The sequence below is a fragment of the Acanthisitta chloris genome, unplaced genomic scaffold (genome assembly GCF_000695815.1).
Source record: "Acanthisitta chloris isolate BGI_N310 unplaced genomic scaffold, ASM69581v1 scaffold11435, whole genome shotgun sequence".
Lineage (NCBI taxonomy): Eukaryota > Metazoa > Chordata > Aves > Passeriformes > Acanthisittidae > Acanthisitta > Acanthisitta chloris.
Window position 1 is genome coordinate 50035 of NW_008674176.1, and position 24108 is coordinate 74142.

General features: G+C 38.3%; 1 protein-coding gene across 1 annotated transcript in view; it reads left to right on the forward strand.

Moving 5' to 3' along the window:
• The window catches only part of LOC103802705 (histone deacetylase 4-like), a 58983-nt gene extending 35174 nt beyond the window's left edge, over window positions 1-23809 (forward strand). Inside the window, exons 4-6 of the mRNA XM_009075223.1 lie at window positions 8232-8316; window positions 13223-13376; window positions 22393-23809. Of these exons, the coding sequence (XP_009073471.1) occupies window positions 8232-8316; window positions 13223-13376; window positions 22393-22432 (279 nt within the window). The 3' untranslated portion in view covers window positions 22433-23809. The remainder of the gene's footprint in view (window positions 1-8231; window positions 8317-13222; window positions 13377-22392) is intronic.
• The last annotated feature ends 299 nt before the right edge of the window (window positions 23810-24108 follow it).

Consider the following 24108-nt stretch of genomic DNA (forward strand, 5'->3'; position numbering starts at 1 on the left):
CAGTGTGCTACTTTTTTTTTACCCCCTCAGGGGAAGTGTTAATAGCTATATAATCTCTCCAATCAAATGTACTAGTGTCAAAATCCAAGCTACTCTGCCAGTTCCCTTCATCTTCAAGACTTCATACCTATGTGAATAATGTGAAGTAATGTGTCTTCTGATGGATATTGGATAGAAGGACTTTCTGAACTTTCTTTTAAACCTTTGCTTTTCATCTTTATGACACCAAGAAAATAGTTTTATGATCATTATTTTTTATATTATGCATGCAATGGATAAAGTGTAAGCTTTATCAAAAAAAGACTGAGAAATATAAAGAAGTAGATAGCAAAAAAAAAAAAAAAAAAGACTTTCATTGGGTTTTATCTACTGTCGCTTTGACAAGTCCCATAAGGAAAGTTTTCCAGTGCAGCAGTATATGCTACTGAAAAAGTTACTCAGCTCAATGTTAGTCATTTAATTTAGGTGCTGAAATATGGATTATGTAACCCAGCCTGAGGCATTTGACAGTCTTAGTGAATGCAGCATTGCCTGCTGCCATCCCAGGGCATTCTCATCAGATCATATTCCCCGTGATAGTAACTTGCGACATCAGTGGCTTTTCATAGCCCTTCTAAACCCATTCCCTGAAATTTGCACCCTTGTGGGACTAATGTACAATGCTGATAACATGATGTGTCCTACTCTGTGTAGGTCCTTGGGTCCCTCTATCCAGTTATTACCATTTGGTGGTGCTACCCATTTATGAAAACTGCCTTATTTTGTTTTAACACTATATCACACCCAACTACTATTTCAGCTGTCACTGACATTATCCAAAAAAAGGAGTACTTGATTGTTCAAAAAAAGGAATGAGATAAGTGTACTGGAATAAAGATTTTCTTCCATTTTATTTTAGACTAATTAGAGACCAGAAATTAGATAAATTGTGAGTCTATCTGTTTGCAAAGTATAACAAAGTAAATCTCTGGAGACACAACAATTCACTAACTGAGAGTGAAGACAAAAATAACCATACAGCCATTTTTAATTAATTTGTAAATGAACATGGTCATTAATAACTTGAAACATCTCATGCAATAAGCATTATTCTCATGTGCTCACAGCATTGTCTTCTGGAAATGCATCAAGAGGTCTGGTGCAGCAGAATTTCAAAGGCAAAATATGCTGTGGCTGCTAAGAAGAGAAAGATACTCCAGAGAGGATGTTATTCCCAAGATTACCATAAGAAACTGATATTTGCTTAAAAGAATAGTAAAGGTGTTGCCAAGGAGCAGGAACTAACGAGGAAGTCTGATACCTAGTTAGCAATTAGAAATCAGCACATCTGTTGACATCTATAGATTTCTGGCAATATACACCACATGGCCCACAGCATATACAATGCATGATTTCAGCATAATATTCATGAGTTTGCACAGCAAACTCCAAGCATGGTCTGCCAAGGACGTAAAAAAAAATTCTTGTTCAAACAACCAATTACTGTAATTTGAAGATGCATTCTTCCCTGAATACAATTCTTTACAGGTGATTAATAGGATAATTATAACTTATTATCTGCCTTTCACTTTTACAAATAATGGTATGTAGTGCAACCCTAGTTTAAAAATATTGGCAAGATGAACTTCAGTTCTAAACACTACACATGTAATTGAACTCAAATTAGAAAGGTTGGGAAAGGCCTTTGTAAGGTACCCTGCAGTTTGTCAGATGTATTTATTCATGTGCTGAGGATTAGAATTCATAAACATTTTGCAGAGCTTTTTGAAAACTTTTTCTTTTCTTTTGTTGTTTTTGGCCAGGACTTGTCAATACAGAAATCCACTGCGTCCTATGTTCTATTACCAGCAGAATAACATTTTTTTTTAATTGTAAAACAAGACACAACTTCCAATTTTCATAGAGTGCTGGTGTGGCATATAGAGGAAATAGCAAATTTACAAGTGCAAAATGCTCTCTTCATTTCTCTCTGAGTACCGAGAAGGAAAACAGCTTGACATCCAATATAGATATATTTTGTTCTTATTTATATATGTCTTACACCTTAGTGATTTGTTTAGCAAGATAATTTCTCACCTTTCTCTTACAAAATGTGAGTGAAGTCACTAGGAAAAGAATGCCCTATCAAATTAGTCCTTAAATAATTTGAACATGACAGGACTGGTAGAACTGACGTAGAACTTAGAGGTGATCCACACCCTTTCTGAGCAGCAACTGGAAAGCAGGGAGTATACAGTATTTGAAACAGCTCTATGTGGTTTGTTTGTGTGAATCCTTCCTTAAATGATAAGAAAATTAAAAAGGAATTTATAGAAGTAAAGGCAAGAATAAATTTTATAAATATAAATTATTAATTAGAAAGTTCACATATAAAATTACTTTCAAAATATTTGGATTCTTTAGGTTTTCCTCTCCATGTTTTTGTCTAGAAGCAGAAAATTTCCATGTCACCTTGAGAAAAATCCATTTGACCATTTGCAGAGCTAATTAAGAGCACTGTAGGTTATCTCCTTGGAAGGAAATCTTCCAAAGAGGTGAGAAGAGATTAAGCAGCTGGATTCCCTTGAAATCCAAAATGTAAACATGAAAAACCTTCTGGAAGGTGAAAAGGCAAGATGAGCATCAGTTGCCTTAAAATATCCCTGAATTTTCTCAACATGATTTGAGAACTTGTCCATTAAAAGAACATCTGTCAAAACAAAGGAAATGATGGATTCAGATAATTACAAAAGAGACATTGCTTTTAAATTTAAGCATTTCTGTGATTATTATGTACATGCTTAAAATTAAATTCTTCCATTTATTATGACAGTCTTTAAATGATTCTACAGTTTTTCACAGATTGGTCATATAGTTTTAAATATTTATTTTTAAAGCATACAATTACTTCAATTAAGAAAACAATTAAATGTTAAGATTTTTGTTTTATTCCAAGAAGTCTGTGAAAAATGGATTGAATATTGAGATTTCCCCAAAAACACTTTGTCACAAAGTGTGGAAATTCCACAGTATTTTGTTCATCCTAGCTTTGGTGCTATGAAGATCTCTGTTATGCTTTTTTGATGCCAGGGGATGGTGAGTAAGGCTGCGCTAGATATACAAGGGTAGGTTCTGCTTTCTCTCCTCCACATTACTTTTGAGGAGACACTACTTGGATTTAAAAAATCCTCAGGCATAAACTCTCCTTGAGTTCAGTATGGTAAATCCTGCAGCTTATTTCCAACATAACTGCTTTCAGGTGGGGGTTCTTTGTAGCCAGAGAGAGTTAGGAAGGATTCCTTCAAGTACAAAATTATTTAAGTCAAAAACTAAGGATTTAATTCTTCCTTCATTCCATCCCTTTTAAAGCAGCCAGGTTGGATATTTCCATGGGACACAGAAGTTGGTCTATCATAGTCCCTCTGATCTGTCTGGTTGGGCAGTGTCTCTTAGCTCTCCATGGTAAAGCAGTTTACTGTGGTCTATAACAAGTGATAATTAGTCGCAGACAGGGTCATGCTCTTCTTTGCACAAAGGAAGCAGAGAAGTTCTGTCCACAGTGTGCTCTGCCCAGCAGGACCCTGCAACAAAAGCTCAGAAAGGATACATGTCTGCTCTCATTGACTGTGGCGGCCAAGGCTGAATTTGGCCCTAAGTGTAAAAACATTTTTAAGTGACTAAATTTAACATCTTCTAGTAAATATTCTTCTGGCTTGAATTTCAGTCTGAAGCAGAATTTGACAAAACATTGTGATTGGTTGGCTCCCAAGCATGCTTGAAAACTTACACCGGACAATTTTCTTGCAGAGTGTGAAGTATGTGCTTCTTTCTTGCAATCTGTTGAGCTGGCATTTAGGAGGGAATGGTAATTTAAGTGGAAAGCTCATACTCTGCAGCTTTCCTGCTGAAAAAAAAACCTTTGTGGAATTCGGTGTGAATCTGGGGCTGCTTGCCAGCTAGGCAGTGAGCTCTGCCAAGAGGGTCTGGACTGCGTTAAAAGGGGTTATTTACCAGAACAGGTAAGCATTTCTCTCTCCAAAATGGAAATATTCATGGAAGTGAATATGGCCTGAGATCAATTTTAAATTGCATAGTAAACTTGCTCACAATCTCACAATCTCATTGTTAATCTGAGTCTAATTAGAAAATAATTAACAATGAGTCTAAGCCACCTGTCAACTGCTGCTTGCATAAACCCAGAGTCTAAAAATAGAGATTTAGATGGGATAGGAAACTGGAGCAATGTATGTGCCAGAGGTCAGCATGGTGACATCAAAGTTCCCAAGGTGTGTAGTGCTAGTCAGGAAGTGGTTTGGCCAAGGAAAAGGAATATTCTGATTCCAAAGTTGCATAATTCCAATGCATCGCTTGGTTTTTAGGGACTAGTAGGTACTATTGATCCTTTGTGTTTTTGAACTTATTCCCTGTTGAAATCTGATTTGTGTATATACTTCATTGTAACAGTGTATCTACAAAAATACCTGCCTGAAACCGTTATATATAAACAGCAAATGCAGAAACTTTGAGAAGATTGTTAATATAAGAACACAGAGGACCTGTGAAATCTTTGGACACAGTCCTCTGTAGTCATAGGCAACTCTAAGAGCAATGAAGATGCCTTTGTGCTGACATGGTTTTTGCACAGTGCAACCAGGAAAGGGAGTTTGTAATGTTTCCCACTGCAGCCCTGGCTTCCCTGGGGAGCCTGCCTGTCTTCTCCCTTTCTTCTGCCTCTGGCAGGACTCCCTTTGCTCCTTACCTTATGCTTGCACTTGCCTTGCTTGTCAGTAATCTCTGACTACACTCTGCAACAATCTTCACTGAGGCTAATCTTGGTGCTTTAAAACATGACAGTGCTAAGGACAATGTGGATATTGCTAGAATTTTCAGATCAGTACAGACTGCTGTAGTTTCAGATTCTCTCCACATTCCCAAGGATCAATTCAGATCCCTTTCTGGGCACATGAAATTTCCATCGTTAATTCCTTCTTCAAACATTTGTTGATATGCCTCTGGCAGACTTTAGCAGCCCAAGTGATTTTTGCCCATTTACATTGTTTTTCCTACTTTGAAAATGATTAGTGGACACAGTTTCTACTTTCATCTGCTACTTTAGGCACAAAAGCCCAATTCAGCCATGTAAAAGCTTTGAAAATGTGACCCTTTGTGTCTGGTCCAAACTGTCTCTCCAGTGGTTTGGTTATTTCTGCAGACCTGAGCTGTTCTTCTCTGACAGATTTCTTTCCTGACAGTGTATTTCCAGTGCTCTTTTCAGCTTCCTTTCTGTTAGTCTCCGGATTTAATAGACTTCATGATCTGAATGCCAATAAGTGTAGGAGGGAAGGTGATGGTGCCATATATGCCAGGTGTAGTTTCTTTTGTTCAGTGTTGGGTCTAGCTGCTGATGTTTTCCAGGGGCACCTCTATGTCTATACAGTTGTATCCAACCAGTGGATAACTGCCAACAGAAATCATACTTTTGAATGCAGACAGTCTCATTTCAAAGTGTATAGAAATAGCTGCCATAACCCACTGGCTTTATTACTGCAGTGTTTTCGTAATGGTACTGCTGAGCAGGATAAATGATGTAATGAACTTGTAGAGCCTGATAAGGTTTCCTGATATGAAAGAGGGTCCAAGGTCTTTCAGGCTATCCTTGAGGGTGAGAAGGCAGAATAGCTCAGGAGTCTGCTTCAGCCAAGCTTGGAATACAAAATAAAAGTTTTGTGAAAAAAACTGTTAAGGAAATGGTCAAACATGGATATTATACTCGCGTCATCTACAAATCTGTTAGTAGAGCTAGCAGATAGAGTAATGACTGGATAATTGTTGGATGTTTTACCCTATTTCTTCTTTTCTTTAAGGGTTCATCAGCTTATGTGGATTTCCAAAACCACACCTGCCATTTCTAAATAGTCACCTGATATGTCTAGATAATGAAATGCAGCCTACTTGTTGAAGAATTTTAATACTGATAAATAAAGATATGGTTTTGATATATTAGGAAAATAAAAAATAAAATTTGACTCCTGTAAAAATCCAGCTTTAAAGAGGGCAACAAAATAGCCACCTTTTGACAGAAAATCTCCTATACATGTGTCTACATCAGTTGCTCCCATTTTAATAATTAGTAGGAATGGTCTGCATAAAGAATCTCCTGGTACTCAAAGTGCAAAGCGACACAGCTCTCACTAACTGTAGTCTGGCAATTCCATACTTTTAACTATTATTCCTACTGCTATAGCCTGGAGGAATTTTGGTTTTTTTCAGGGAAATGAATTGGTTTTCAAAGCCTTAGGAATTAGGAAATTGTCAGTACAGAACCTAAAACTACTGTATGCTTCCCCTTATATGTTCCTGCACTCGGCATGACCAAAGAGAACTTAAGGATTTTGTCCTCTTCCTGGCCAAATGATAGATTACTTTAAGCAGAAAATGACTAGTGATGAAGCAAATGCTATTTATCTACATAACTCAAGCTAGGATTATTATTATATGGATTATTGCTCTAAAATCTGTGAAGCTTGATCAGTTGGTGGGCATTTTCTTTCCGCCAGGTACTTGCAAGAGTTACTAAATAGAGTAATCTGTGAAGATCGTAAAGTAAATGTGGTTCAAGAATTGCAAATATTTTATTTTAATTGCTCTATTTGCTTAGATATTAGATAGCAACAGTCTTCCTTTGCACTCTGGCTTCTTCAGTAACGAAGTAGAGCTGGGACCCAGTCAGGTCCTACCAGCACTTCTCTGCACACTTGCTCACTGTGCAGAATGGAGTGATTTATGCTATTTGAAAACAAAACATAGTGCTATTGTTTCTAGCTACAAGAAAATCTTCCAGCTGCAATCCCATATGGGCTTCTAAGTAAATAATGATATGAACAGCCCTATTCATTTTAGTTACCAAGACTCCAAAAGTCTGGTGATATTTGCAACATCTTTATCGCTGACAGGCATTCACTGCTGATTGTAACGGCAGGATCCCAGAAGTTCTGGGATTTGTAGCTGAACTTGCTTAAAATAGCACCACTAAGGGAGTATCTACACTGCAGTTACTTCCCACTTTGTGTGCTTGGATCAAAGCTGATTTTATCTAGTTGGTGGGTAGCAATGCAGCAGTAGCAACCTGGAGGACAATATATGATGGCTACTGAACTATTAACTTCACAGAGGAAGCTCCTTGGGTGGGCTTCACTTGACCTAGTTTAAAATAGACCCAGGCATGCTTAAGAGAGGAGTTTTGTCTGCAGTACAGATGTCTCCTGTCAACAGTGGTCGAACTTCCTTAGCTTTAGAGAGGAGAGATTGGTATTGATATCACTCTTCTTTGTCCACCTTGACATAGTTGCTACTCCTCAGGAAGCATGCCTGCACACCCAGCCGTGGAAGCCTACATGGGGAAGTGGAAAAGCTGGCTGGACTCTAGGAATAGTTCAAAGAGGGTATAGTTATTACGGTGCAAGAAGAAACATTTATCAAAAAAATTTTTTTTACGCTTTCTCTAAGAGAAAATGTACGGAAAGTGGAAAAAAAGCACATGTGGATGAATTTCAAAATACAGTTTGCTTGGTATATCTAACCATTGCAGGACAAAAATAACTGTGCAGTAACTGAATATTTCCTTCTGTTAATGCAGCCCTACTCAAAGAATATACAGTTAAAACTGGCTAATTAAAATGCAACTGATTCTATAAAAAACTTATTTGGAGAACTCTTTCTGCTGATCTTCATAACCATTTTTTGTCTCCTACTTTATTTGAAATTAACGCAAAGTTAGTAGGAGCAGCTGTGTTTTATGGTTTTCCCCTATAAACCTTAAAATGTGTAAGATGGTTAGATGTAATAACACTAAAAAATAAAGATAATAGAATGCACACTTTGGTTCCAATGCGGCTTCAGCAAGGTTTTGTTTGGAGTGCCCAGCTGTGTATACAGACGCAGTGGAATTTGGTTTGTGAGAAACCTACAAAAATTACACAAATAACTAGCATTTTTTAATGAATAATATACAGACATGCACCTGCTTCAGAGACTCCATAGATTAGTCTTGCAGCCAATAGAAAAGCCCCTTGGAATTCAATTACATGGCTGGAAAACAGAAAACAAAATCATGGCTATACATTTAGAACTGATAGCAGCAAAATGTTAACCAGTTCTTGGGCTGAGCTTTTCCTGAGGATTAGATTGTTTCAGTTTGTTGTACGTCCCTGTGGCTTACTGATTATTTATATTATTCTATTCTATTCTTTCAGCTGGAGCCTCTCCCGGAAGATATTGTGCACCAAATCCCCAATATGAATGCAATAGCTTCTTTAAAAAAGACCACTGAAATTCAAAGTATGTTTCTCAGTTTGGGTTGTTGGGTTGGTGGGTTTGGGGTATTTTTTATTACTAATTAATGTCATAGACATTATTGTTTCAGAGAACAGAGTGGGCCAATGTTTTATGTATAAACTGGCATGCTGTGTATAATATATATATAGATATGCTTTTATTTTTATTCCTTTGATGTCTCTTTGTGTCTGCTATGCATTTCACCTTTAAATACTAACCCATCAAAATTATTTAGAGATTTCTGACTCCTGAATATTCCCAAATCTTTCCATTCCAGAGCAGCTTGGATGAAATAGATGTTTGTCAGTGAGGGACAGGAACAGACAGGTAAATTAGAGCTCTAACAAATAGTTTCTTCAGATTCTGTTCATGTTGTTTTCTGAGGCAGTGGGAATTTCCTGACTTCTACTCTTCACTGGCTCCTTAACAATAACAAATGGATAACAAATGGTTTTCTTCATGTTAGATGAATCACAAATCATTTGGATTCATCTGCATAAAATAAATGCAGTTTCTTTAAAGGGATACCATGAATTATCCACTGATCATGCAGTGCTTCTCAATCTGATCTGAGTTGTAAAATGACAAAGAATATTTATTTTAGTTATATAATTCATCTTTCACATCCAGAAGACACTTAGAAATGCAAATGCTCTAAGTAAATCAGCTGTATATGATAAATTCCAGTAAGTCCTTTTGCTGAGTGGTATGTCCTAGGGTAGCTCCTGGGTTAAAATTCCCTGTTAATAATCTGTTAATGATCTGGAAGGAGTGAGCAAGTCAAGGAGATTCACGTACTATGCAAGATAGAACAGATTTGCAAATGACAATGAGGGCAGAATGCTGCACACAGGCCACAGACATGAGGAAAGGAGGTGCAATTGTGTTTGAAACAAGACATGTTTTTAATGGAAACTGGATCTGAAACAAAACAAAAATGGTGAATTGAGAAGCAAACAAACAAACAAATGGCTCTTGAAAGGCATAGTGTCTTACTAGAAATACACAGAAATGATGGCAGTTCAGAGAGAAAGAGAGAAGGGGTGGACTTAGTAACAAACATATAGTGTGTCTGAAAACATAGACCAGAGATCTGCAGAGTGTCTTATTTTGCCACACTTAGGTTTGAGCTGAACTGGTACAGTCATGCAGTCCATTGGGCTCTTCTGAAACCTAAGTCAGGCTGCTTAGGGTTTAGAGTTATTAATACATACTATTTTTCTCTTTGTTGCAGATATTACCTAATAAGTTATACATTCCTCATTTTGTCTGGAAAGAGACCAAGTATTAGAAAGGAATATGCTTGGATGACAGAAAGTAGGGCTGAGGAAGTTCAGTGCAGCTTTATGGAGGATGCATATTTAGATCTAAAAGGAGCAAGTATATGTTGAGCTTTATAGGGAGTTATGCAGGCTGAAAAGCATTAGGCTGTGGAGTAGCACCTCAAGAGACACTGAGAAAGCCTGATTTGTTTGGATCATTTCTTGCATGTGTATTGGGTCTGTATTTCTGTGATCCAACTTTCACAGTGAATATTATTCGTATTTTAGACCAAAAAAAGTCTCTCCTCTGTGTTTTTTGCAAAAAAATAACGTAGATACAATACTTACTTAGACAATAAAGAAACAACTTTTTTTCTAACTAGAATAGAATCTGTATGAATGTTTTGTATGTGACAGTGATCCAAAGCTGCTTCAGAAATGTAATACATTTGGAAGAAGGAGTTCCCACACCCATGTAATTTGCTATTTCTCAACAATCCTGTTCACTAGCTTGAATACCATCCCCAAACAGGTTTTTTTCAAGCAAGCCATAGTCCAAATAAACAATCCTGTTCACTAGGTTGAATACCATCCCCAAACAGTTTTTTTTCAAGCAAGCCATAGTCCAAATTTATCTGTGAAAGGCAATTCCAGATGCCTGTAAGAATGACAGAAACATTCCCTTTTAGTATTTCCTGGTAATAATCAGTGCTCCCACAAATCTTTGAGGGAGACTTAAGCACATTTTCATGCTGAAAGCCAAAGCATACCTAGAAGACTGATTTGGTTACGTTGTTTGTTCTTGCAAGTCGTGATTGCTCAAGTTTTGTATGAATGAAACCAGCAGTATGCTTCATTGTTTCCCCTGAGCTCCACCAAGTTCTTCTCAATGAATGTAACAGGACTGCTAGAGTTTCACATTCCAGTATAGCACAGTAGAAATGGCATTTTCAGAGATGTGAGCAATTTGAGGCAGATGCTTTTTGAGCTCATTTAATTGCCAGTCCACAGCACACCTTGGACTTCTAACATCATTCCTTTGCAGCTGCATGCTGTGATCGCCTCTCCATTCCACAACACTTTGCACGCAAATCCTTTAGCTGAACATGTATTCAAGGCCTGTATGCTTTATGTACGACATATAAATGTTGTCCTGGATGAAAAGAAGTTTGCAAAGCTGTTCTGCTTACCAGAAGGTGTTTGTAAAGTACACTTTTCTGTTTTTAAAGAAAAAAATCTACTATTGCTTCTTCACAAGTATCAGAAAGCTCTCATTGCATGAGGTACCTGCTGGTACCTGGATGCTATTCCTAATTGGGACTGATTTAAAATTTCCCCCAACAAACCACAAACATCCTACCATGTACCTCCCTTCTCCAGGACCCTCCACTGCAGCATAGGTGCTGCCACCTGCTTCCTGGCCTAGCTCTGCCCTTTCTTTATCACTGAAGCCCCTCTCATAACACAGCTCTCAATACAGGCAAACAAGGAAAATCAACGATCACTTGGGAGTGAAGGGCAGTTAAATGGGCACAGAGAGCCTACTAACATGCTTGAATTGGCTCTGAGTTTTAGTGTTACAAGAAAGTCAGGATTCAGGGGGCAGCTGGTGTGAGCCTGTGTGTGAATGAACGAATGTGATGCAGCAATCCTCACTGATGCTGTTTTATTGTTGCTGCAGGAGAGCAACACAGTGGTAGCTGGGTACTAATATTTTATTTTATGAATAAGAGCCCTTGAAAACTCCAGCAGTGAACATGGGTTCATTTCTTTTATAGGCAAGAGGGGGTATTATTCCCATGCCAACAGAATTGATTTTCTTGCACATCTGTTTCTGCAACAAAAACCCCACCCACTCTGCGAACATTTAGCTCATAAATTATAGGGTTTGAATTGGGTGTATATTGCAAAGACTGACTTTTGCACATATGATCTGTGAGAACATTTTGGAATGCTCATATAACTTTTTTTGTTTGTTTTTAGTGTATTTTTTAATGAATAGAGAATATGGTCTCTGAGCACAGTAATAATAGAGAATATTTTTGTCTTGTTTTTATAAAATTTGCCAGGCTCCAATCATTGAGCCTACTGTTATGTACATAACTTTTTAGCTCTGTCTTTCATGTTTCTGGAGCAAAGCCAACCTCTTAACACTTAATCTCAACTTTGTAGGATACTTAATACACTTTACATTTTATCCCCAGAAGGTCCCTGTTATTTAAAGATTCTGCTAACTACTCAAACGTGCACACTATTAGAGTTCAAAGAACCACGCTGGCCATGCTCACTGGTTGTTCTTGCAGATTGACTTGGGCTTTCATCTTGCAATGATGTTTTTGAATAAAGACATTTTCAGGCTTTATTGACAGCTGCTTTCTCACTGGAGGGAAAAGTTCATCTTTCCAAAAGCCTGAAACTGTGTTGAGATCTGTGTTACCAAAGAGGGAGTTTTCAGCAGCCTTTGTGCAGCACAGGCAGCACCACTGCTGGTCTGGCCTCCCAGCTGTCAAAGCCTCCAGCTACCCTCCGGATAAGCACCTCAGCTCAGCCCACTGCCCAGCTGCCAAAATCCTCCTTCTAGTCCTTGGAAAAGTCCCCCACTTGATCCCCTCTCTTTCACAGCTGTTGAAACCCTCCATCTAATTCCCAGATAAGTACCCTGATCCAACCTCTGCAGCAGCTGCTGAAAGCCTCTTGCTAAACACAGAGTGAGCTCTGGTCCAGAGCTCCCAGCCTTCCCAAAGCTCATAATTCCCAGGTGTCATCCACCTGGAAATTAGTGAGTGCTCGGTGGTTTACTGGACTCTAAGAAATATACATATAAATGCTTGCTTGTTCACGCGGTTAGTGATAATCAACATGTTTCTTAATAGCCTTGCAGTAGCAGACCACTTTATATGTTGGGGATGAGTCACCTGCCTTGTTAGTGTCACTTGAGGACCTTCTTCTGTTGCAGGCAGAAAGCTGAAAACACTCCTGCTTTTAATCCACTGCTGTGTTTTTACACAGCAAATTTTACACAGCGAACCAGAAAGTTCTATTCCTTATGATACCTGGCAGCTTTCCAGCAACAGTCAGTTCATATATGAAAGTTTTAAATAAATTATTGTTCTAGTATACGCCCTGAGGCTGGAGGAGAAAGAACATCCAGGACTAACAAACCTGATTGTTCTGGCAACCCCACTTCAGTCCGAGCTGGCATTTCTGACTTTTTTCCTTTTCAAGACAGTGCTGTGTGAGCACTTTGTGCAACAATGTACATTTTTCTACATTTTGCTGTATGTGCATCGACTGTCTGCCATATCAGAGCTTCTAGGTATTAACCCTGCTCTGAACTCCCTTCACCTTTTGTAGATAAAGCCATTAGACTGCCTGACAGTCTGTGTTCATTAGTCTGTGTGTTACTCCTCCAGTTTATTACCTTCTGGAGAAGGGTGTGACACAGCCCATGGAATGAAAGCACTTTCCAACTTGGCATTCTTAGGTTCAGAAATATACCTCTTCACTGCAGTCTGAAATTTCAACTGTGCTGCTTACACTGCAGTGATTTTAAATTACAATCACTCAGAGTTGAACTAAGTGATTACTGTGCTTGTACCACCATGCTAGCTAAAATTCCCATAAATTATTATGTGTGTTTTCCTTAGGCAAGTACTGGAAGTCAGTGGAGCCATACACTGTGCCAGTGGATTGTGCTCTGGCTGAGTCTCAGAAACAAGAGAGGGAGGAGACAGAAACAGTTTCTGCTATGGCCTCTCTTTCAGTGGATGTTGAACAGTGCATCCCTCACGAAGGCAGCAGGTAAGTGTATGAAATTATTGTAGAGAACAAGGCTTTCCCTCCAGCCAAGTGAGACAAAGAAGACAGATAGACTAAGAGTTGTTTCGAAATTATCTGATAATTGAGGTAGCTGGAACTTTTTATCCCTGGGAAGCAGAGTTCTTCTATGCTAGTAGGTATTTTCTTGGTGTGTCTATTTCTTTACTAAAGTTCATGACTAGTACTGCATATGAGGTAAATGGACATGATCAAGTGTAATCGACCATATTCATCTCATTGGAAGCTTTTCAAATGTGTTTTAGTTTTAATTTTCTAGGAAGGCATTTAACACAAAGATTAATTTGATTAGGATGGACTTAAATAATTATGAAATGATATTAGACAGGCATTAAAAGTTACTTCCCAGGAAGCAGTGGAACAGTGCCAGTATAAAACTTGCAGCAATTCTGACCAGGGTTAAGGCCAACATTTTCTGTCTATCAAGATGAAGGTACACCAGCAAAGAATGAGGATGCTGTTTTTTCCAGCTTGTCATCTGCTTTTTACATTGATGAAGATTGCTTTCAATTTCCAAATAGAGAAAATGCTACAGTGTACCATTTTACAAGTGCAGTTGTATTTTTTGCCAATTACAGATGAAAAAAAATTTATAGTCACTGAATACTGTCATCTACAACCAGAAAAGCCACTGCAGAAGTTCATGGAGTCTCCTATTTTTCATTTTAAGGACAAACACTCCTGGTCTTCACCAGTAGAGAAAGACCAAAAATGTAGTTGAAGCATTCAGTTTCTATCACACAGAAAAAACAGGGGAGGGAGGAGGAAAGATGAATAAAACCTTATAAGGAGACTCATCAGCTCCCTGCAGGCTGTGGAGCAGAGCTGTGGAGCAACAGGAGAGAAAGGAGGGAGATGTGGGTAGGCAGAGTTGTGGTGGGAATAGCGCCAGAAGGATCCATGGCTCCTACGTTGTGACAGCTTCTTTTTTGCTTTGGTTCTTGCCTCCCACATTGGCTCTTTTAATCAGATAGGCACCCAGGGGACTAGTGCAGTGCTCAATGCTATGGATGTGTTTGGGAGTGAACATCTCTCACAACAGTGGGAACACTCATGCGCCAATGAGTAGAGAGGCACAGCTCAAAGGGACACACAGGGAGCAGAGCTAGCTCGTAAAGTTCACAGTATTTTCATAATTACCTTTCCGATCGCAATTATATTTTAATATGTTATGGCTATTCTTGTGCTAGGATTATTGCAAACAAACCCATAAAAGCTTAAGGAAGAATCCATGATGAACACAGGATGTATTTTAGATTTGTGACTGTGCTAATCAGTGTGCAGCTAAGGAATAATATAAGGTTTGTCCTATAAATTTCTGGCATTTACAATACACTTCTGCCAGCTAGGGACAGAAAGGTGCCTACTTTTGCATGCATAGCTCTGAAATACAAAGAATTTTAGTTAAAGTGTTGGAACTAATGCAGTCAAAGCAAAGCTTTAGATTGTCTGGAAAAGGGTGTGGTTAATTTATGTGTTTTTACACTGCTCAAAATAACCAAGAATTGTGTTTGTTATGTGCCTCCACTTGCTCAAAACTACAGCTATTGAGAGCAACTGCTGATCCTACATGATTTGAACAAAATAACCCTTTGACTAACACTGTACTTCACTATTGTAATTATTACCTACCAGTTGATAACCTGTGACAGTTTCCACCCATTGTGTAAATAGAATTTCAGGGCAGAGCTGCGAAAAATGGGAAAAAACGGATGTGCTGAAATGTACACAAGTGGAATTCATGTGGCTGCCAGATTCATTACACTTCATCAGTTCTGAACTCTTATAGGACAAATCCATCATGATGAATTGTTCTGTGGAAAAATGGCTTCGTTTGAAATATCTTCTGTGGTGCTGCAGACATTTGTCAGCAGCACAAAAAAACGCCCACGCACGCATGCGTTCCAAAGTCTGTTTCCACATTCGTAACCCACAAAGAAGTCCCATGTAGCCAGATTGCCATCAGAGAGTGACACGACAACAAAAGTACTGGACCAAAATTGATAGTTAGGTTTTCTGAGGCTTCTGGGCATCATTCTCTTTGTTTTCTTCCTGATGAATGTAAGAAGAATATGGAATCAAAAATTATCCCCCTGAAATCTCATTTTGAAGGTACTCTGAACTGTGGGGAGACCCAAGAGGACATGGCTACACTTTGAGTGAATGAATGCAAGTCCATCATGGGTTATCCAGGGACTGGTTCTATGACATCGCACACTTCTGGTTCTGTATAATTTCATTCATTTCACATAAACATGCTGTTCATTTCATAAGCACATGCCAACACAAACTGCAGCAAGGTAGAGATGAGTTCAACTTTGCTTTTTCAAATTTTTAATGCATGTTGTAATAAATGCTACTTCTCCAGCCTCTTCCTATGGCAAATACAGGGCTGCAGGATGTGAGGAATCATGTTGGTAAGACCCCTGTAGATGTGCCCTTCCTCCCACTGTTGTAGGTTGGGCTACCTTCTGAAGACCTGTTGAGAGCTTTTATATTGACTGAGTGTTTGGGAAAGCTGTTTGTAACGGGTAGGGTGGGATCAGAGCAGAAAGCATCATGTCAGACAGGGCAGCCTGATGGGTTCCTTCATTACACCAGGAGTCGATTTACTTCCTCTTAATTTCTGCCAAGGTCGGCCAGGCTGATAGTTCTGGCCTGGAACTCTAATTCTGTCTCACTGATTCAATGGTAGAGATCCTGTCGACTTCAGCTTTGGATGGTCAGGCCTCCAGATGAAGAGAGAAACAGCAAGAGTCTCTCTGTGGGAAACTCTTGCCAGTTATGTCGGAGGGTATATTGGTGTTTGGAGTAAGATGACTCACTTTTAACTCAGATTTTGGGTAAAGCAGCTCTTTTCTTGGCCAACTCATATCTGACTCATTTACCACTGATGAATAAAGGATAAAATGCTTCTGGCTAAGGCCCATATTAAGTATTTCTCTTTCTTTCTTCTCTCTTTCTTTCTATTCTTCAAGTGACAGTGCTGATTTTTTTGTACTTGATTTTCTCTAGCAGGGTAACTGAAAAAAACTGAAAGGCTGCTACACTTTTGCTGTTTTATTTTACCAAAGCACAACTCTGCATTTTAAGGTCCAATTGAATCTTGATTATAGACTTTGGAAGAAAACAGATAAAGAAAAAAGAGTTTGTGGATAGGAAAGAAAACATGCATGATGCAAACACATTTAAATACAGATGCAATTAAAGGAACAGGCATGCCCTATAAAACATTTCTAACTACCATGGCTTTTGCATATTGATAACTGTTTATTCCCTATGTGAGATACAGATTTAGCTGATTATAATTTTTCTTTGCCCAGACATCTTTTTCAGAAATAGTGCTGTGAAAATATTCAGTGCAGTGCGGTCCCTGATACATCGGAGCTTCTGTATATTTCTTCTTAAAATGGAAAAAAGAAAAGGGTGTGGAGGGAGGTCTCTTTCACTTACTATTTTTACAGGAAACAGTAAATCTTGAGAATGACATTTATCAGGATTTGACTTTATGGCTCTGATTCAGTTGAACATAGATTTTACCCAAATGGAAATGAAAACCAAGTGTAATTTTTAGTCTTAATATTACAGATCTACTAGATGCAGTTTCAGTCACATTGCATTATATTACCTACATTATATTGTTTACCAGAGCAACTGGTTGGATCATGGGGAACAGCTAGCCACCGTATAGGGTCACTTGCTGTATTTGTATACCAACTCATGAAGCTTCACTTGACAGTTCATTATTTGGATGTCTGCCTCAGCTGTGCTGAGTAACCAGCACCCACCTGCCCATACCCCACAGGATCTGCAATTACATCTAGGCTCAGGAGCTGAAGAACAGCTTCTCCAGGTCAGCCTGCAGCCTTATCTTGCCCACTTCCTTCTCATCCCCTGTTGGTAGGTGCATAAAGAAGAGAACCAGGAGCGGAAGAGTTTGAGAACCAGCCTTACCCTAGTGAGTTGATAGATCTCAACAGCTGTATCTGACTATCCTGTGTAAAAGCCTCCAAGATACACTCAGAGGCATAAAATCTTCAAAGCTTTTTTGAACCAGCTTACACCTCTGGCACCTGGGTGGTGAGTCCCACACCCTCATCAGGCATTGAACTTCTTTGTTCTAAACTTATTAACTGAAAAAAATCACAGGGCAACCCCCAGTGCTTGTATTCTGAGAAAGAGAAGCAGCTCTTTTCTTACTCATAGTCTTTGCCCCATTTTCAGTTTTAAAGGTTTCAATTTCTCAGGACTCTGTTTCCTCCTGGTATGAAAATAATTTCTTACCTCTGATTATTTTTGCCCCTCTCTGTGTTTCTTGTAGTTTCTTTCAGATGGAGTAAGAACTGCATGCAGGACTGCAGGTGCACACTGTGGATTTACACAGTAGATTAATACTGGAGGTTTTTTTGTCTCTATTGCTCTCTGCTCCACTACCATTAACTCCAAGCTCTCAGTTGTAGCTGTCACCATAGAGAAACAGTTAAAGCTATCCTCCCCCATTTTGTGTATTCTGTGTTAGTGTTTGCCTTCCTTTCCATTTTGAAAATGTTATGGGCCTTACAACTGACTAGTATCAGCAATTTGGCATCATCGGCAAACATCACCTAAACCTCTGGTAGTCTGCCTAATCTATTTGAGATGCTCTGGAGAATCTCTCCATGGTGAAAATTCACCAATATTATTATCTGTTTCCTACTTTTGATGGATTGTTAATCTGTGAAAGGACCTTCTTTCATCATCTAGGTTCCTCAAAGCACTTGGATAAAATGGTTGAAAACTTTCATTGCACAGGGATATTACTTGATCCCTCTTCCCTAATTTCCTTCATAGACTTCTAATAATTTTTTTAGGCTTGCCTTCTTTATAAGTGTTAAGCCCTAACTCTTATCCAAATTACTGTTACAAATGCCTACTAATTCTATCACTGATTATAGCTGCTTTCAGCTTCCCTATACAGGCTTACTGTATCTCCTGTGGTTTCCAAAAGCAAAATTGCATTTCTTGCCTTCTCTACCTCTTGCATGAATGCTGAGTTAAGCTATAGAATATGCTCAATAACTGTTTCTTTAACATCCTAATTGGATTCTGCTAGAACTCAGCAGACAAATATCATCTGCTCTTAGCAATTTGACAGTGTTTGATGTATCAGTTTGTCCTAGTGCTGACTCCGTTTAAGATAGCTCATCTGCAAATAATAAAATCTCCCTGACACTTCTCTAGTGAACCCAGATATAAATAGTTCATTTTGCCTTTGCGGTCTACCTTCCTTGATGCTCCTTTTATGCTTTGATCATTTCTTCTGATGTATTTTGAAAGATCTTTTTATTATTAGCTTTTATGCCTTTAACATGCTGCTCTTCAGACTCTCCTTTGGTCTGCTTCATTGAGGGTTTACATTTCACTTGCCAGAGTTTGTATTTTATTTAATTTCCCTTATTTGGACATTACATCCTCTTTCTAGTATATGTGTAGTTACCTTATTCTGCTCTTAAACTAGGATGGTTTTTACTTTTAGTTCTTTTCTCTTTGATCTGCACAAAGTCCATTTTTACTAGGATATACATTTACTCAGGACCTCTTATTTGATGTATTTAGTCACTCTCCGAATCATCTCAATGGTATAGAAATGCACCTCCTTTTCTCCAGCTCTCTACTACCAGAGGATTGCTTTTCAATTAGAATGATCTTCCCTGAGACAGCTGAGTTAAATTAGGAACAGATTATGGCATAAAACATGCCAAAAAATCTCTCTTTTGTTCAGCAGTTTCTGTGACTTGGAAGCATACCTTGGATTTTTATTTTTATGTGTGTGATGATGTAGCTAAGAGGAATCTCTGTAATTCTAATTAAAAAAATAAGGTAAGAGAAACGTACATATTTTGGATGATGTACTGAGATTATATATATTCTTAAATATTAACTTTTAATTGTAGATACAAATTATTTTAAATTATATTCTCATAAATAACATTTATTTGCAATTGCCATTGAACAATACTTAAGATGTCACATGTTTTGACAGATTTTATCCATATGGTAGTATTTTTGCCTTCTCTATTTCTTTTGTTTTAAGGTTTAAACAGAATAATTTAATTTAGTGTTGACTGCAAAGAGACTGCTTCATTCTGCCATGGAATTGTACATCTAGAGAGCTATAGGTGAGCACTCTTCCCAGCACACCAAAATAAAGAGAGTGAATGTGAGAAGGCTAAGCTCTTAGAAACTTGCAGTATAAATAAGCCACAGTGAAAGAAAAATCACAGTTGTGGTTCTACAATCATTACAATCCCAACCAGTGTCTTTCCAAATCTGCTGACTGCATGGAATCAGCTCAGATCAGACCTGAGCTCACAGCTGCATGTCAAGGAACCAGTCAGAGCATAAAATACAGTATAGGGGGTTTTGCCTGTTTTATGTTTTCATGCCAACTTCTTGTCAGCTGCAGGAAGACTGACTGAACTGATGTAACTAACAGTGACAAAGCTGAAGTAATATAAATTTGGCCTGTCAGACTCTGCCCCCTTGATTCTTCTTTTGAGAACTTTTGAATTTGGCAGAATGGGTATATATTGATTCACTGCTCAATGCTATGGGACATAGTGTTTTTCTCTATGTTCTGAGGGCCTTAAAACCTTACAGGCTCTCACACAAAACTCTGGCCTGAGCCGTTATCCCATAAAAATATATTTTTAATGATTGGATAGGTCCAGTGACTTCTCTCACATGAATAAAATCAAATTAAATCATACACATAACTCTTCAAAAGAAGCCTGAGGAAGGTTGTGAGAGTACCCACACTGAGAGACAACAGCTGGGTTGCCAGGGCACTCTAACATCCTCTGCTTCTCCAGAAAGGACCTTACATCTGGCACTTGCATATAAAAATTTCTATGGTGCTTATGCTCTGGCTGATGCAGAATATTGGCCTTTAGTGAAATATATTGGAATATATTAGAATATAGCACTCAAAGTCAGTCCTGGCACTCAGAAGCACCCTTGTCAGTGAAAAATTGCCCAAGGCTAAAGCCCTGAATAAGATCCTCTCTCAGTTGTACTATGGTCACAAGAATGTCAGTCCCAGAAGCCAAATACATGTGAACACACTGTTGCATGTACTGGTTCCCTAGGTCCTTATAAATAACCCAAACCACCACTCGCACTTCCAGAAGTTTTCCAGAGCTCCACTCCTGCTCTGCCAGTCTCCAGTTGAAATCTATTGACAGCTATTCCTTTTCATTCGCTTACTCATGGCAAAACCTAAAAACTGGCTTGTCATCTGCTTCCAGATTATGCTCTTTCCAGTGTTTAAGACCCTCTTTCTGGGTGTTTAACAAGAACTTATTCTGCTTCTGTGTTATGCCAGAGCACATTCAGGTCTCCTAAAAGTGGCTGGAGAAAGTGGAAGTGTGTGGTCAACACAACAGCAACACGCACCATCAAAATGAGTTGCCCGCATGGTGTGTGATCCTTTGTCACACCTGAGGACCTCAGCAGCAGGCTGGGCTCCATCCTACCCTGGCTGCAACCATGTGGTCTCTGCTGCAAGCCAGAACAATGCAAGGGGGGAAAAAGAGGGAATGCAAGAGGGCTTCAACTTGCCCCTCAGGAATGAGGGAGCTACAGTGGTTACTGTACATAGGAAACATTCTCCACCATGTGGTGAGGAATAAAAGATTTGAGATTTATAGATTAATAATCTTTTAGGGTCAATACCTTTTGGAAAGCGATTAGTCTGAAAAACTTCTTTCTCATGTACCATTCATATGACATATTTTTCAACATACTAGATGTGATCATTCCAAATCATAAAGGAATAACCTGTATAAAATCATTTAAAGACACACTCCTGATTGTTTCATTGGGAAAGACTTTAATAAACTCCAGATTCATTTAAAATTCTCTGGCTTCCTTGCTGAATAAACTATCAAAACCCAAGCAATACCCCACTAATTACTTTTTTTTTCCATAGGATCTCATGAGTTTGTACTTTCCGAGGGATGTTTTACCGAAGCCAGCTATTATACTTGTTTATAAGATGCAACTGGTGAACATCTCATTTATTAATTTGCATTCACTTTTTACTCTCCTCTCATTTTGAAATTGCTTGAATTTACTGTTTTAAAGGAGGTCTTAAGCTCATTTGTCATATGGTCTTCTGGCAGACTGAGGTGAAAAATGCTTTCTGTCCAAATTCTCCTGCCCTGCAATAGTGAAGTCTTGCCATGATCTCAGAAGCTTCCCATTTTATAATTGCCATCATAATCCTCAGGTGCAGTAACTTGTCACATATAAGGCATTATGACACTCTACACCAGCTCAGCCTGTATGTCCTCATTATTTTCTTATCAGTTGCCATAGAGAGCTCATCTTGCCTAAGCTGAATATTTTCCAGAGGTTTGAAAATAAAATGTATACATATAATCTGATTTGAAACTAATAATAGGTAGCTGCTGATCAGGTTCAGAATTTAATCTCAGAAATAGCAGGTGGGCAGCCAATGTATTTATGAATACATAAAATCAAAAATTACAGGACTTGAGAAGAACCCAGAGTAAACACTGCTTACTACTTGGCAACTATTGAGCTATTTTGCTTTAATGGTATGGACCCACTTGAAAAAGTAAATGCTTGCATTTTTGGTTGCAAAAGCTTGTAAAATAAAAGTATCACAGCTATTTTGTTCATGAAATTATTTGACTCTGTTGACACAAAGCATGTACATTTCTGGACAAAAAGTTATAAAATATTCTGACATATTTTAATATAAACAGGAACATTTTCAGTGATTGCTTGGATCTAAAATGTTTTTCCACTTGACATTTGTTTATACTTCCTAGGAAAGAAACTCTATTTATGGATAACTGAATAACACAAATAAACATCTGAGAGAGCTGAAAAATCAGCTTTGATTATGCATGAAAATCTACAATGTCATTGTGTACTCTTGTGCCGTATTCTGATTGCCTGTTTATTTTTACAGAGCTGCTGGTGAGCCCATGGAAGAAGAGCCAGCCTTGTGAAGTGCCAAGTCCTCCCTGATATTTCCTGTGGGTGACATCATTGTGTATCCCCCAAAGCACCCTCAGACATGTCTTGTCTGCTTCTTGGGTGGCACAGATCAGATGGAACATAAACACTGGGCACAAAATTCTGAATAGCAGCTTCACTTGTTCTTTGGATGGACTTGAAAGAGCCCGAAAGATTCCTTAAATGTAATCACTACAATTCTAGAGTTACAGTAAAACGGGCTTGGGAGAAAGAGCCTAGAGCATGCTTTTTATACGCTGTCTGACCCACTCACCAACACAAATTGTGAAATAGAGTATTGCAAAATTCTACATGATAGATTATAGATATGAGAATTGCAACAGCCAGCAACATACTCTGTGAACTCCATGAATCACTTTCTGACACTTTTTACTGGGTAATTTTTTTCATACTGTTAAATTGTTAATAGAATTTGTTTTCTTTGCTCTGTTTAATGAAGAAAAAATCCCACCCTTATTTTATGTGCCATTTTTTAACTTCCTCTAATAAGTTCTTAGCTGAATAAGTGAAAAGTGTTTAAATTATGATGAGGGATTTTAGCTAAAGGGAAAGCACTTCTTATTGTACTATAAATCCCCCGAAGTACTGTGCTTGGTGGTGCTTTATTTTCTCTTCCCTTTTCCTGGCCATCCCTCCACATTTCATGTAATCTTTTCTATCATAAAAACATATTCACGATTCTCTAAAACAAGCGATCTTCTGCCTTTAAGAAAAAGTTCTGTACCCTCTGTAGTTGACAGTAGCGCTCACCACCTGTGCAGCAGAGATCAAGTATGGATAGCTTTTCAAATGTGTTTTTAGTTTGTTCTGAAATGTTTCTGCGTTCTGACTCCAAAGCAGCGATCTTCAGTAACTGCGTGCAGCTCATCTGAAGCTCAGGTGTTTCTGTGGAGGTTGTGGGGGTGTTTTTTACAGGTCGTGATGTGAATACGAACTGATTCTTTTATGTAGTTCTGCACCAAGAAAACTGTTGTTGCTTAAGAAGCTTCAAAGGGTTTAGACTTTATTTTAGATCCCCAAAGTGCAGCAAGATCTCCCTGCAGTGTGACTTTAGCTGTTTAATTCCATGTTTGAGAACGTAACATAGAGTTGTGCCTTTAGCTGATAATGAACGCTTAAACTGTTACACGTGTTGCCTTACTGTCAGAGAAAGAGATAGGGCATGTATGTAAGACTACTTCAAATGAAGAAAACTCTGCTACAGTAACTTTTATTTTGTTTACAACTTTCTCACCTAATGAACCCCGGGATATACCTTGAAGTATGCAGCTTGCAGTGTTTGATAGCTCGTTCAGCTTTTAAAAGCAAGTGATATTCATTTTTTATATATTTTCCAAATTCAAAAAAAATATATTAAAGCCATAAGTGAAGACTGTCATGCTTTTTATTCTGAAATTTGAAAGAAACCTTAATTAAAACAAGGTTTTGAGGAAGGCCATGATATGAAAGATATGGAACAATGTGGTTTCAGTTATAGGCAGACTCAAACCTGTAAATCAAAGATGAAAGATTTCACTCAAATAGAATTATATAATTCTCTTTTGTTATGCAGTCAGACTGTATCTTTCATGCATTTGGGTTTGTTTGCGATTAGCATTTTAATTTTAAAGACTTTTATTACTTATACCAAAGCTTTCTGCTACAAGTT